This window comes from Abrus precatorius, unplaced genomic scaffold, assembly GCF_003935025.1.
Source record: "Abrus precatorius isolate BTA unplaced genomic scaffold, Abrus_2018 Scaffold7, whole genome shotgun sequence".
Lineage (NCBI taxonomy): Eukaryota > Viridiplantae > Streptophyta > Magnoliopsida > Fabales > Fabaceae > Abrus > Abrus precatorius.
Window position 1 is genome coordinate 5,548,787 of NW_020874417.1, and position 15,506 is coordinate 5,564,292.

At 26.3% G+C, this 15,506-nt stretch overlaps 2 protein-coding genes across 2 annotated transcripts; both read right to left on the reverse strand.

Moving 5' to 3' along the window:
* Positions 1-4,285: 4,285 nt before the first annotated feature.
* Positions 4,286-8,992, reverse strand: LOC113873537 (GDSL esterase/lipase At5g03610-like). The gene is made up of 4 exons (XM_027511691.1): positions 8,926-8,992; positions 8,144-8,341; positions 5,307-5,578; positions 4,286-4,804 (listed from the first exon to the last, which is right to left on the reverse strand). The coding sequence occupies exons 1-4, from the start codon at positions 8,990-8,992 to the stop codon at positions 4,286-4,288; spliced, it is 1,056 nt and encodes a 351-aa protein (XP_027367492.1).
* A 4,543-nt stretch (positions 8,993-13,535) lies between these two features.
* Positions 13,536-13,941, reverse strand: LOC113870897. The gene has a single exon (XM_027507431.1). It carries the CDS (start codon positions 13,857-13,859, stop codon positions 13,536-13,538), a length of 324 nt encoding a protein of 107 aa, XP_027363232.1. The 5' UTR covers positions 13,860-13,941.
* Positions 13,942-15,506: the final 1,565 nt, after the last annotated feature.

Here is a 15,506-nt window from a genome sequence, read left to right on the forward strand (position 1 = left end):
GAAAAAGGAAAACCTAACTTGAAAGGACGTTGCATTAATATATGTCATAGTTTTACTTCCCACGCTACCGCTCCTTGAATCACTTTTGCATATTATTAAAAATTCTCACGTTGCATTTAAAATGAAATAGTTATCCAAAATAATATTATCATATTAATATTTAAAATTTATAACACATATTTACATATTCAAAAAAATATATACCCTTATATTCTTTATTATTTTTATTCATTTGATATACAAATTTTATTTTTTTAAAAATCAAATACTTATTCAAAATAATATTATCATATTAATATTAAAATTCATAACACAAATTTAATAAAATATATGAACATAATATTCTTTATTATTTTACATAATATAAATATATAAATATTATTTCACATAAATTAACATAATATAAATATACATTTTCACATAATATAAAAATATAAATATGATTCAAATAATAAAACTTGTTTTATTTTTTAAAATTAACTAAATATTTATTAAATTTCACAATATATAAATATATAAACATAAAAAAATACATAAAAATTATTTTATTATATAAAAACAAAAAACCAAATTTCAAAAAGAAAAAATACTTAACCATAATTCGATTCCCAGAAACCGAATTTTGTCAGAAAAATTTTGGCTATTTGAGTAAAACACAAGTCAGAATTCGGTCCCTGAGACGCGAATTCTAAACCTGCACAAGGAACAGGTCTAGTTGGTAAATATATTGAGGCTGGGTGCATCTGTGTATATATTTATTTTTTTAATATTTTTCTGTAAAAAATTCACTATTTGCAATAGAGAATTCACACTTAATATGAAAAATGACATGAGAAAAACTACATCCTTTGAATTGATATCCATAAAAAAATGCTAAAAAGAAAAAATATTCAAGTCAAAATAATTTTTTTTTAAGTACTGAGTTAACATTTCAATAAATAATTTTTCTTCTTCTAAAATAAAAAATAATTAATATTTAGGAGTTAAATAAATATTTTTTAAAATTAAAATGAATATACACAATTAATTTTAGGTAGCTATTTTTTAACAGATATTGTGAAGTGCTAATACGTTTCCTATACCTAAATGACTACCAAACTCATTATTAGTTTCAAAGATCATATCATTTTAAAGTTTTTCCAAGATTTTCTCTAAATAAACTTTGGTGGTAACTCATTTGACTTTTTAAAAAATATTTTTATTTTTAAAAGATATTTTTCTTAAACACGTTATCACAACCCGGCAGTCGCAATGGTACAGTGAAAAATATTTTTAAAAATATCAGAGGAATCGCCACCAAAGTTTATTTTAAGAAAACCTTGAAAAAACTTTAAAATAATATGATATTTGAAATAAAAAATGAGTTCGGGAGTCATTTACGTGTAGGAAAGTTATTAGCACTCTACAACGTCCGTTTAAAAAATAGTTACCTTAATTAATTGTGCAAATTTATTTTAATTTTGAAAAAATATTTATTTAACCCCTAAACAATAATAATAATAATTATTATTATTATTATTATTTATTTTTTAAAAAGAAGATAATTATTTATTAAAATGTTAATAGATACCTTAAAAAATTATTTTTAAAAATTATTTTGACTTGACGGGTCTGATTCCCGCTCTTACGTATTCCTAGGTGCAATGGGGAACTCAAAGTCACGTAGTTCTATCTAAAAATTATGAAATTAGTTTATTATAATTAAGTTTAGTAAAAGAAAATTTATTTTGAAATTAAAATTATTTTTATAAAATTATAATATTTAGGATACAAGATAACACGGTTATACATGTACCCTACGAGAAATAATACAGAAAGTGAAGGAAGATCACATAACTATACTGCAAATCGTTAAAAATATTTTATTCGTAAATAAAGTATTTAAATTTTAATTTTGATTATGATTAATGTTGAAAAAGAATTTAAGATAGCGTAAGCTATACATTAATCTCTTATAATTTTTAGACAATCAAAGGCAATGTAAATCACACAACGATATTGCAAAAATTTGTATAATAAAATAAAAATAGAGAAATAATTGGTTATTTAATTTATCAAAATTAAAAATATGATTCAAGAAATTTTAAAATATGAAATTAATTTCATTTTAATAAAAAATAATAAATTTATTTGAATTGATTAAAGAAGATATTCATTTAATAAAAAGATTAAAAATTTCATTTGATAGATTTATATTATATAAAATCTAAGGTAACGTTGGTACACATAGATTTTTAACAATTTATAACGTATAAAGCTAGAGTCGCTATACATTAGCATTATAAATTATTTTGTTAGTAAAATAATTTAGATTTAAATTGATTGATTAGTAAAATAGTAATTATAGAGAAACACATTTTTGATTGATTATTAAGATAATTTTATAATTTATTAAAGATGACATATGATAAATTAATATTGCCTAAAGTTTTGGTAACGTAGGTACACGTAAACTTTGTCAATTTATAACATACAATGGTGGAGAAACTATATGCTAATGTTATAAATTAATGCAAATATTATGTTACATTATTTACTTATTAAATTAAAAATATTATTTATTTATCATCAAATATTTAAAATTATATAATACAATGAATGATAATAAAAATAAATACATAAATAAATAAACAAATTAAGATACAAACAATGAAATAGCAAAATAAATAAATAATATATATTAAGGTTAAGTCAATTATAATTATTCCTTATTATTATGCTAATTATGATTAAAAATAAAAAAATAATGAATAATAATAATAATAAATGAGGTAAATAAATAAATAAATAATAAAATAAAAAGAAGAAAAAAATTAAATAATAAAAATAAATAAATAGTAAAATACTGCATTTGAGATAAAATATATAAATATAAAGAATAAAAATCTTATTTTTTAAAGGAAAATAGTAATAGTAACTTGAACTAAAAATAATAATAAAAAATGTCCGATAATAATGATAGTAAGTAAATAACTGTACAAAATGTAGTCGGCCACCTTCAATTAATACTTTCTATTTTTTAACCTTTATTTAATTCTTGTTATTAAATCATTTAGGAAAAAAAAAAGCAACGTAAAGCAAATTAAATATGATTTGATGGGTGCAGGGTGTAAGGGATATGGCAATTGCGGTGAGATGATGCAGAGCATCGAGCCTCACATTCACTTTTCTTTTTGTAACGTCATGTTATAACTTTTAAACAAATAAATAAAATGAAGCTATTACATAACTGCATTGACCATCTCTTTATCTCACTTTTCGTATTCACACACAGCAAAAAATTAAGCTTTGTAGCAACAAGTAGATGTAAATCTTATGTTAAGAAGAGAAGTCAGTACCCGGCAATAAAAAGTAGAAGATAGCAAAATGGTTGATACGGTTTTTCTCTTCTTATCCTTCCTCTACTTTAGATCTTTCTCTTAAAAAAATTGCTCTCTTAATTTTTTTTATCTCTCTGAAAATTTATTTTTTCTTCTTAAAATTTTTTGCTTTCTCCCTCTCTAAAAAAGATGGTTCTCCTCTCCTTCTTCAGAAAAAAAACTCTCATTCTCATGTCCCTTCTTTCTAAATATTTTTTGCTTTCTTTCTTTAAAAAAAAGGAATTTCTCTTTCCCTCTTTTACTTGAGATTTTATGTTGAGTACATTTAGGATTTTTGCAAAATACCAAAGGTCCTGAGTTTTTTTCTTTTCTATGCTCCGAACTAGTTTTTAATTTTGGAGTATAAAGTTGTGTAATGCAGGCTGCTGTTTCCGGAAGCAAAGTTGTTTGTTTTTTAATATTTTTTATTTTGCTGTAAAACAATTTTATTTCATTAATTTTTTTTAAAAATTTTGGAAGTAATATCTGAGAGGTAAAATTGGTATTCACACACGTTTTTGTCATAATGTTGAGACCACCCAGTTGCAATAAGTCATCCCTACATTAACATCTCGGATACTTGAACATTTGAAATTGCAGGTAAAATTAAAATTTGCCCAGTCATAATTCACTTTCGTTATGACCAACCGGTATTGGTGTCTTGCAGATTAAGCTAAATATCATATTCAATTCTGTTTCAATAATAATAATTGCAAAATAGATTCAACAACTTGTAGATTTATTTCTACCACCAATTAAAGGAACAACATATTTGAACATTGCACCCAGAGAGCAGGAAACATTTAGAATATAATTGATAAATACAAACAAAGCACAACATGAGGATAAATTAACAAATGGAAAGAGAGTGCAATCTTAAACAACAAACCAAAGGCTGAGAACTAGCTAGACCAATAGCTCTATAGCTAGTATCGCAGTTGACGAAGAGCACTTGTCGTTTCCAAGTTTCTATACACAGCATTCCAACCTGCTTGAGTTGGGTGCAATAGATCCCAAAAGAAAGCCGATTTGGGATTAGCACAAACCGTATATTTCTTCACATTGTGCTCATCTACACTCCCACAAAAATATTGGCTACTTACACCAACGCAGCATGGCTTAAACTGGTCCTTAATGTGATTAGTAGAAGAGTGGTTCAACACTGACATGAAACTATCATAAAGGTCAAGAATTATAAAGGTGGAGTGATCCTTGGTTTGTTGGTTCAACTTGGTCACAGTTTGGTTCAATAGGTTGTTGTGGAGAAATACAAGGCTGTTAAATGTACTATTGCAATGCTGGAACGAGGATGAGGCTGTGGTTTGAGGAAGGCAACCAAGCGGTTGTAAACCATCCACAACAATTTTCTTTACTCCCAACCTTTGGATGCTAAGCAAATTAGTAGCAGTTTGATTAACCACTGAGGCAATGAAAGACGGGAAACCCTAAATACATTTCATCAGGAGAGTAAAAATCAGTAAGTAGATATGAATAAATAGAAGACTTTTGCGCAATAATAATTATGAGTGAATATATAGGAAAAGAATGTTAATGCATTGTTTTAAATAATGACTTGAATAGGGTTTTGTTTTCATAAATACTAAGTTTTTTTAAAAAATTTGTTTTGATATTTATTTATAAATTTTAAATTTTCTAATAATAGTCTTTATTATCATTTAATAGTAGCTTGACTTGCACTTTAAAGTTATACGTGATGTGCCATGTTAAAACTCAAGTTATATTATCAATAAAAAGTGATAAAATTTATTTTTAAAATATGTAAAAATTTATGATGGCTAAAATAAAAATTAAATTTAATATATTTATAGAAAGTGAAAAACATTTTATTTAATAACAAAATTGTGTGAAGTGAAAAATAGTATATTTAACTTGGATCACTTTAAAATTAGTCTCTACACATATAATAGATTATTCTAATTAATTTACCTCGATAGAGCCATTTGTGGCCAAGTAGTAACTGTAATCATTTCCTGCAACGGAGACAAGGGCCACAGAGTTGCTGAGATCTGAGGCAGTGAACACATTTTCTTCTATGAGCTGCTTGAAGAAATCAATCTGGATTGTCATATTTGGATTTGAAGATAATGTGTTAAAGACTCCAGTACCACCAAATGCAAAATTCATCCCATATTTCAAATGTTGCTTCATCACTTTCCTAAATTGGTAGGGGAGTGGCGATTTCAGTCCCAAATACTTAGCTGCAGCACATTTAGTTTTATAATTACTCAAGTGTTACAACATAAAGCAGTGCAGTAAGACACAAACAAAAGACGTTTCAAATAACAATTATGAAGTTATTATCTTTTTACAATTATAGTTTCATGGCAAACCATCTGGCATGGTTCATAAACAATTATAACTAAAGAAAAAAATTACAACTAAAACAATAATATTAAAAGTAGTGATATGCTAAGTTTCGTTATCATGGCAAAATATATATAGAGAGAGAGAGAGAGGAAAAACAGAGAATAAAACGAGATGTTGTAGAAAGGAGTGCATCCAAAAAAAATAATATATAATTTGTGAAAGTTATTTTATGAAATAAATAACTCTATTCAAAGTAAATTAATAAAATTTTATTTATAAAAATATATAATATTTTATATAATGTATTAAATTCCTTAATTCCCTAAAGATGAAATTAATTACCTTATAAATTAACTTAAAATTTCCACAAACTATTCATAGTAATAATAAAAACAAAACTCAAGAGTGTCAGGTGGGTCCAAATGTGAGAATGAACAAAGTAAAGAATGGGTAGCATTATTTCCAAGAGATCAAAACAAGATATCCTACCTATCATGTGAACTTTGTTTAGTATTCCAAAATTATAATTTTGTAACTGAAAATGTATAAGACACGTCTTTCTTTTTCTTTATTAAAAGCACGAAGCATGCAAGTGGAGAATGTAAAGTTTCAATGTGAAACGCAATTATATTAACAAACGTTGCTTAAATATAATTTAAACGCAATATTCAATATGTAGCTTTTGTTTTATCCAATGATGTGTAGCATTTAGCTTGCTTCGAACAACGTCACATGGATATCCAAAATCTTATATATAATAGCACAAGAATGGTAAAGTGGCAAGCCAGCAAAGAATTGAACCCCACCCTTTCTTAAACTATAATTAAAAAGGTAGCATTGTTGTGTTTATTTATTGGTTTCTTATGGTTATTGTATTGAAGATACATATTGAAAAAATTAATAAACATAAAAGTAGGTTAAAAATAATGGTGTGATTGATATATTGATAATATTTTTACATAAATTTTTTTATACCCTTAAACTTTAAGTCAATGCTCTTAAAATAATTATTAGTTTATTTTCTTTATTCATTAATTCTAATTTTTTATACTTAATTTTTACAATCATTATACTCTTGTACATATCTATTATTTTTTTCATTACATCATCCATTTTGTTTATTAATTTTTGCAGGAATTTTAAATATAAAATTAAATTTATTCTTTATTTCATTTTGCGTTTGTCATTACCCTATTTTTATTGTACACATCACAAAGAATGTAGTGGTGGACCCTACTCATTGAAAGAAACTGTTTGGGTTGTTTGAATTCTTACTTCGAATCCTCCATGGTTACACGGGTTTGAGTCTTTGAAACTCTTTCTTGTTGTTCAAAATACACCGTTTGAAACGGCATGAATTGGTGCTTTAGAATGCAAGATTGAACTGGGTCAGGTTTCTATATTTGTTAGACCTGTTTTGCAACTGATGAATTTTATTTTTTTTGTGTACTAAGTCCACTCGCGGGGCTGGGAGAGTGTCGAGTAGAGGATTTTGATATTAAATTTTTAATATTTTAGACAATTTTCATAATTTTTTTGGGCACTATAAATATTTTTTAATTAATTAACTTGTGCCTAAATTAATTAAATAATTATTATATTGATAGAATATGATCCAATTATTTGATATAATTGTGGTATAATTATGATTTCATACATAAGATACATATTTAAATTAATTTTGAATGCATGATTATTCTGTATAAATGTCATCCCACCTATCGTGAGACCATTTATACATGACTTGTGTAAATTATATAATTATGTATTGTATTAATAATAATTATATCCTATCGATATGTTGTTATTAATGTGATTTGAAAATATCATGCAATTGTGTTTTGCTTATGTCAATTTTGTACTGATACCTATCGATGTTAGTATTCCTGTGACATGAAGTTTTGTGCATCGTATTCCTTTTTTTTATTTATTGTGATTCAGGATCCTTAGTCGGGATTAAGAAATTTTTGTGATGGACATATTATTGTTGCACTTGAGCTAATTGTGCATATTAAATTTTATTTTTTCCCACATCAGTGTCTATACCCACTTCGGTGAAAACTTTGAAGTAAGTAAGTTTAGTGACAAACAAATTCTTTAGCAAAAATCTGTCGCAAAATAGTAAAAATTTAATAGTCTCTAGGCAAGAAACTTAAGAAATTTGATAAGATGGAAAAAGCTTACTATCTTTTATTATTCATAAAAATTAATTAGCAATTTTTTTTGTAGGATATTGTGTAGACTCGTGGGTTCTCATCGTGTATGTTTTTAACGCAATTATTCAATTACATATAATTGGAACTATATTGAAATGTTATGATGTGTATTATATATAATTACGTTATATTTAATTTTATATTTAAAATTCCTGCAATTTTTACATACACAAAGCATATGAATTCCTAAAACATAAAGAAAAGACAATTAAATAAGTTAGAAAAACATGAAACACTTACCAATATAGTCCGTTAGAACTCTACCGTCCGAGAATCTTCCAGCTGGTTTTCCAGGAAAAGTTATGCCATAAGGCTCTTTCCAGGAACCAAGTTGGTCTTTTCTTGTGTTTCCAGTGTCAACATATGAGTCGCCAAATACGAACAACTTTTTCCATTGTTCACGGCGCAAGCGAGCCTCAGCTTGCAACTGCATTTGTCCTGTAATACCACATAATATATTTTAGTTTTTTTTTCAATTTCGTGTATTGTTATAAAAGCTAATTTTACCTTAGCCATATAAGAATAGTGTAGCCTAAAAAGCTTTTTAATAAGTATTAAACACAATCACATGTTTAAGATTTAAAATTGAAACCACTTAATAAATCTATGAAGTTAATCTATGTTTGGTGGTTGAATACAAAGATAAATTAATATAATTTTAATAAAATTAATTTGAAATTGCAAAAAGTAATTAAGATTATTTTAAATCACATATTTTGTTATAACATGTAATTTTAATTAAAAAATAATTAACTTAATGTATATTTGAAACCTCGTGAAATGCACAGAAAATGCACTTGTACTTTAATGTTTTAAAAAGTGATCAGCGTGACATGAACATTTAATATGAAATCAACATGCAATCAGTAATTTAAAGCAAATGGGCATAACATTTGGGTTTTAGAATGACTAGCCAAGAAAAATCAATAAGTGATATCAAGAAGTTGCTTGCAGATGATCATAGATTCATTTATAATTATAATTGAGCAAAAGTGGCATCTTTATGGTACTCATAATCATACCTGAGAGAAGTAGAAGCACAAGGGGAAGACATAACAGGGGAAATAGTTGTTTGCGTGAGTCCATCATGGATAGCTATGGAATAAGCTTTTTGATGCACCCTTTTCAAGTGAAGTTAAAAGGAGAGAAAATCAATGATTATAAATAGTTTAATGGGAAAGGTTAAAGGTGAGAGAACTGAAGATATGATGCTGAATGTGGCTCTTTTATAGTGAAAGAAGAAAGACTTGGCCAAAGCTTGAAATTTGGATTGTGACACCAAAAAATAATTTAATAGTTTAATTAATACATAGAAGCGGTTTGATTTGTCGTTGGGCTGCGTGTAGTGAAAACACGGAGAGAGAGTGAAGACCCAAATCAAAAGTTGGCCCAGTCTATTTGCTACCACTTCATAATTACAGATCAAAACTAAAATATTCATTGTAATTACGTGTCAAAAATTAGAGTCTTTTGTAATTTTAAATACTCTTATGCTATTTTTATAAATATTTTTCAATTAAATCAGATGCATTAAAAAATTATTAAAAATATTTAATACATTAAAAGTTAGAAATTAATTATAATATTTTTAAATTTATTTTTAATTAAATTCAAATTTTATTATTATTATAATATACATAATAAATACTCTTAAAATTTTATAAAAGAATTATATTAAATATTAATAAAAATATTTAAAAATTCTTATAAAAAATAGAAAAAATTATCCATTTTGAACAATGGAAGTGTCAATAATAATGGGTCCAATGCTTGAAAATTGGGAAGTTGCCAAGCACGTCTTACGGCGTTTTTTATGACCATAGAAAGTTAGGATCTATTGAAATGATCTATATATTAAATTAATATTCGTGTGTGTGGCATGGCACTTTTTTTATTTATAAGCAATTGTCTCCACTAGCATATAAGCATGCCAACAATCATTGTGATGGATGCTTCAAAATGATAAAATAAGTGTATTAAAATTGTGTAATTAAAAAATAAAATTAAACAAATATATCAGTTATAATTTATTTAAAAATATTATAATTATGACTTATTAAATTAAAAGAAAAACTAATATAATTTTTTGATTCTCTTGAGACTTCAACTAACAAGAATATTTTAAAAATATTAAAAAATTCCTACACAGATATATTGAGTAAGTTTTACTCATTTGTATTTTAATTTAATCTAATGGTTGTTTGTTTAAGTTTCTTAATAAATTTAAAAATCATCAAAAAGGTTTAGTTTTAAAATATTTTAGTTAAAGTAGGTATTCATTATTTCATTACAAATGTAAATAGTGATTTTATTTAAAAAATAATATCAAATATTTTATATATCCTCAATTTCATATTTATTTATATAAATAGTTATATAAAAAATAATATGTATAACTCAAAGCATTCATTCTTACAACTACATTTTTATTCATAAACAATAAAATAACATACTATTTTTTATCTGATTATTAGTTGACTTTAAACACTTCAGACATAATAATAATAATATAAAACATTGCTTGTAAATATAATGTCATCTTTAGTAATAAATTTATCTGGAGTTATTAAATCGTAAGTAAATATAAATATAAATCTGTTAAAGATGTATAAATTACAGCTTTAACAGGAGATTAAAAACTGTAAATAAATACTGTAATTACTGCAGTAAGTTGCCTGAGATTGCAGATAATATGTCTGTAACACTTGAATTATTGAAAATAGATCAACTGCATGCAGGTAATTAATGACATTAACAACACTTTAAATTTTGTCAACAACAAAAATAATCTCAACTAATTATTTTTTTTTTTTTTAAGTTTTCTTCACTTCACCGTAAAATATATAAGTTGCTCTTCTTTATGAGGTTCTTCGTCTTCTGATTATGTATTGACTTGGGCAAATTTGAACAGAAGCCATCAAATGGTCAAAAAGGTCCTTCATTCTGTTCAATACAAATTGCTTATTGCTAAGTTGTATCTTGACCTGACATGATGACTCTTTCTACACCAAATTGCAATTTCTACTAAGTTATTTATTGTGACACTCTTCCACCATGTTGTTACTATTGATGAAGGGAAGAATTTCAATATTGTTAATCATGCCATTATTTGTCTATAGCCATTCATAGTAAATACAATTTCTAAGACTAGCCTGGTTGAAAAAACTCTCTATAAGGGCTTTGAAGAGAATTTGAAAGTGTGGAGAAGTTCATTTAAAATTTAGGAAGACACATTTTTAATTTAAATACACTGAAAGTCTGAAATTGCATTATTATTTATGAATAATTATATTAATAAAATTATTTTTTAAAATCAATTGATATAAAAATCATATAAATATATTTTAATTTATTGATAATATATATGATCATAATATCATATTATTAAGAATAACATTCTTACAAATATCACGATTAGAAATGTTACTTAGTAAATTTTAACCATATATTTAGTAAAATTTTAATATAAAAAAATTTAAATAATTAAAAGAAAAAGTAAAAAAAAAAAAAGAAGAAGAGAGAGCTATAGTTGAATTAGAAAATAATGTTCTATATTCTTATGTGAAACTTCTCATACTTTATCATGGATATAGAAACTAAGTAAAGCAAGGTAATATTTTTTTTTAAATAAAAAAAATACTTAATAATAATTTTTTAAGACTCATAATAAACATGGAAATAACATTTTTAAATTTACATCTCAAAAATAATTTTGTAACAATTGAAACAATATCTTTCTTTGGACATAAACTTCAAAAGAAAAATAAGAAATTTAGTCTATTCGTTTGCATTTTTATACTATTTTTCATTTAAAAAAGAAAATAATTAAAGAAAACAAATTTATAAATATAAATTAATGATTGAGTATTTATCATATGTTAATGATGATCACCCTTGATGGGTTAATTTCAGATTAAGAGGTTTTATTAAAGTAATAATTACAATTTATCAATTAAGGAGAATAAAAAATTAAAATTACTTTGTTTTTGTGAGAGACATAATGAAGATATCATATGATGAGTTGCAATTTCAATTATTTTTATGTTTTTTGTCGTCCGAAATAATTTATCCAACAACTTTAGCAGGCTACTGCTGTATGAAATATCTATTTTTTCTGGTCCATGAGATATGGTTTTTATAAGCTCTCTTAACAGTTTATTTTTCAGTGATACAAGACCATCCTAGGCCAGTCATTGGGCTTTCTTTGTTCACCATTTTGTATAAATTGGTGGCCAAACTAAATTGTTTCCGATGATTATTGATTACATTGTAGCCATGACAAGAAAAATGTTGAAGCAAGCTAGAGATTGGGGTGGGGGGGAGAAGCCCACAATAAACAACGCAAAAATACAAAAATTTTAAATAATGTACTGACCAAAAAAATAAAAAAGAATGTACTGACACAAAAAAGTCATTTTAGATGATAAGATATTATTATTATATATACTAAACAATTTAAGCACATGGACAAAAAAATGTAAAATATGTGCTTCGTTTATTGTTGTCATTGATTTTGAGTTCTAAAATAGTTTTGTGAAAATTCAAAAGGAGAGACAAAAGGTCGAGCCTGATAAAATTTGATAGAATTTATCATTACTAATTACTATTTAATGGTAGTAGTTGTTGGGGTGAGATCACTCTTTTTAAGTTTGGTAATAAGAGGTTTAGGGAATTGCAATAAAACAATGCGAGAATGTCATAAAAATTTTACTTTTATAAATAAAGTTAACTTGAATGAACTCTTAGAAACTCACGAGAAATAAAATATGCTTCAAAACTTAAAGAGTATTTATAGATATATTAATATAAATCGCCCATAACGTCTTCACGTCAAAGTCAATAACACAATTGGAATTTTGAAGTTTAAGTCAAACGGTAGAGACATTCAAAGTTTTTAACGTTGAATTATAAGATCAACGAATTCAAAGTATTAATTTGCGCTGAAATCCTACGGTCACTTGGATTTGCTGGTGATGCATGCATTGAGTTGCTGCGCTTTAATCCATGCATTTAGCAGTTTCATTGCTTAGTCCTAATTAGCCATTTTATTTAATCTACACAATTAGAAAAAAGTAACCATAAGTGTATAATGCTAGACCTAGAAGCCCTCCAAGCTTACTACTTTTAAAAAAAAGTCTTACATCATTCTTTCATAAATATTCTCTTTAAACTTCTTATAAAATGCAATTCAAGAGAGTGAGAGAGGGGAAAAAACTCATTTTCAACATATATGAAGGTAATTGTACAAAAAGGTGATGTGAAATAATTAGATTCTATTCTTTTTATCAAAGTCTCTAACGAAAAGTTCATACAACCATAATATAACTAGATATCTATCATACAAGCATAGTATAACTAGAAATCTATCCTATGTTTGTTACGCAAGAACTTAACTAAAATATGTGTTCTGATACAAAATCAAAAGAGTTTAAAAATAATTAAGTGGAAATTCAACCACTTTGAGTTGATGTATTATACTTCCACTCTTCTAAAAACGAGCAATTCACATGGAAATTGAAACCATAAATGCATACGTACATGAGATGCTTTTCAAAGATTTACCTCTGTAACCTTTCTCTCCCAGAGCAGAACCAAGGGTTGAAAAGCATATACAATCTCAAATTGAACCATTTTATGATCTATTGGTGAAAGGGTTAATCTTGATAACTAGGCCTGGGAAAACATCATCAGGGTCATGAATATGTGGGTTCTCTTCAACAATATAAGGGTCACCACATTTTTCACTAATTGTTTGAAGGGTCTCTCCCTCACGAACCACGTAAATCTCATCACAAGCCTTGTTGTTGTAATTGTTGACATTCTCCTCCAACATCTGAATTGTGAACTCACTTGTGTTTGACTCACAGCTACTTAACACCAGCATTAGTGCCACGAACAATGCACAATTCCATGAAATCTTCTCTGCCATTGCCGTTGATGAACACCCACAAGCCATATCTAAAATTTAAAAATTTATGTATTCACCCTTAATTGCTTTGTTAAGGTTTTCTTGAGAGTATTTTTTTTTTTTAAGAAAAAATCCCTCTCAAAATGACATTGTCATATCTTTGGTTTTAGATGAACATATATATATATATATATATATAGAGAGAGAGAGAGAGAGAGACATAGATAAAATGAGAGAAGTGCTCTTCTCAATGGCTGTTGGAGTGGGTACAGTTTTATGTGGGGGTTGAAATGGCTCATTCAGTAAAGTAGGTAACTGTCAAGTGAGCAAAGGGTATGACCTAAAATTTAAAATGGGAAAGAGTTGGTTTAACTGCTTTATTAAATGGGAATGGTCTTGGTTTTGACTTTGCTTGTTTTTAAGGGACAGCCTTTTTTCCTTTTCCCTTGTTGTGGATGTCACGAGTTTAAACTTGTACTGCCTATGTTTCCATGGAAGATTAAAGACTCATTCATGAATCATGACACATGAGGCAGCAAAATAAGCTGTGCCTCTTTGATTTAGGAGAATTTGGACTTTTAAGAGCATTACGGAATGTGTAACAAAAGGTTGATGAAGAAAGTCTTGCAGTGAATTGAAATTGAAGGCATGATTATTATTTGGTTGAACTAACCGAAATGGCTGATGAGGGATGGATCATCACCAATTATAATCATCCACCTGTCCTTCATGCTCCTAGCTGCATATAAATAATACCAACAATTCTCGACCATAATTGTACTTATAGACTTCAAAAGCCGAAAACTCCTAAAAGCAATGAATTATACCTACTCCGGAACAACATGTGGATTACATTATATAATTACTTTAAGTAAATTGTTTTAATTGAGTGATATATTGTACATGATCTACCTAAACGATACTCATCTTAAAATGCTTTAATATTTTTTTCTTATTAAGACGATAAAAGTCTTCCATTAGTGTATTAAGAATAAATTGTAAATTAATTATAAGCCTAAACTGTCAAAATCATTTTAAACAAACAAACAATTCAAGCTTATAGTCATATTCTTTCTCAATTTTGATTCAGACCTGCATTTAAATCTTACTATAATATCAGAATTAGTTTTTTAAAAAAATTGAAGAAAAAGGAATAGACTCAAGTAATAAAACAAACATGGGTTCAAACGCAAGTCTAATTAATTAAACTTCAGAGAGAATATTAAAATAATGAAAGTTTCATATGGGTAAGCTAGCAACAAATTATAAAGTATATAAGAAAATTAGGAGTCTAAAACTGTGGACCATTAAAATTTATACTTCATAATTTTTCTCAATCTTGAATTAAGCCTACTTTCAAATCTTAATATTTTTCCTCCCGTGAGTCTACATGAGTCATATAGAGCATGAATTGAAGATTAATCTCATATCCTAGTTATTTTTCATTTTTTTAATCTATCATTTATTAATTAATGTTAGTGGGTTACTGTATGGCTAATTTATTATCTTTTGGTTTCTGTTGATTTTAAATCTTGCATTAGTTCTAATTTGTAGAGTTTTGCTAAGTTGTGGATTATTGGTTTCCTGCGCTCACTTTCAAATTTTCATTTTAAGATTTATTTTACAGAGAAGTTAATTTCAAAATTGATATCTTCTGTAAGTTATCTATTAATTAAAAACTAATAGAGAATCCTA

Bases quoted from the DNA above. Each gene is read 5' to 3' on its own strand.
- LOC113873537 (XM_027511691.1), bottom strand. From the start codon at position 8,992: ATGATGGACTCACGCAAACAACTATTTCCCCTGTTATGTCTTCCCCTT. The intron at 8,342-8,925 runs GTATGATTATGA...GTGGTATTACAG, and splicing joins TGTGCTTCTACTTCTCTCAG to GACAAATGCAGTTGCAAGCT. The intron at 5,579-8,143 runs GTAAGTGTTTCA...AATGTGCTGCAG, and splicing joins AGTTCTAACGGACTATATTG to CTAAGTATTTGGGACTGAAA.
- LOC113870897 (XM_027507431.1), bottom strand. From the start codon at position 13,859: ATGGCTTGTGGGTGTTCATCAACGGCAATGGCAGAGAAGATTTCATGG.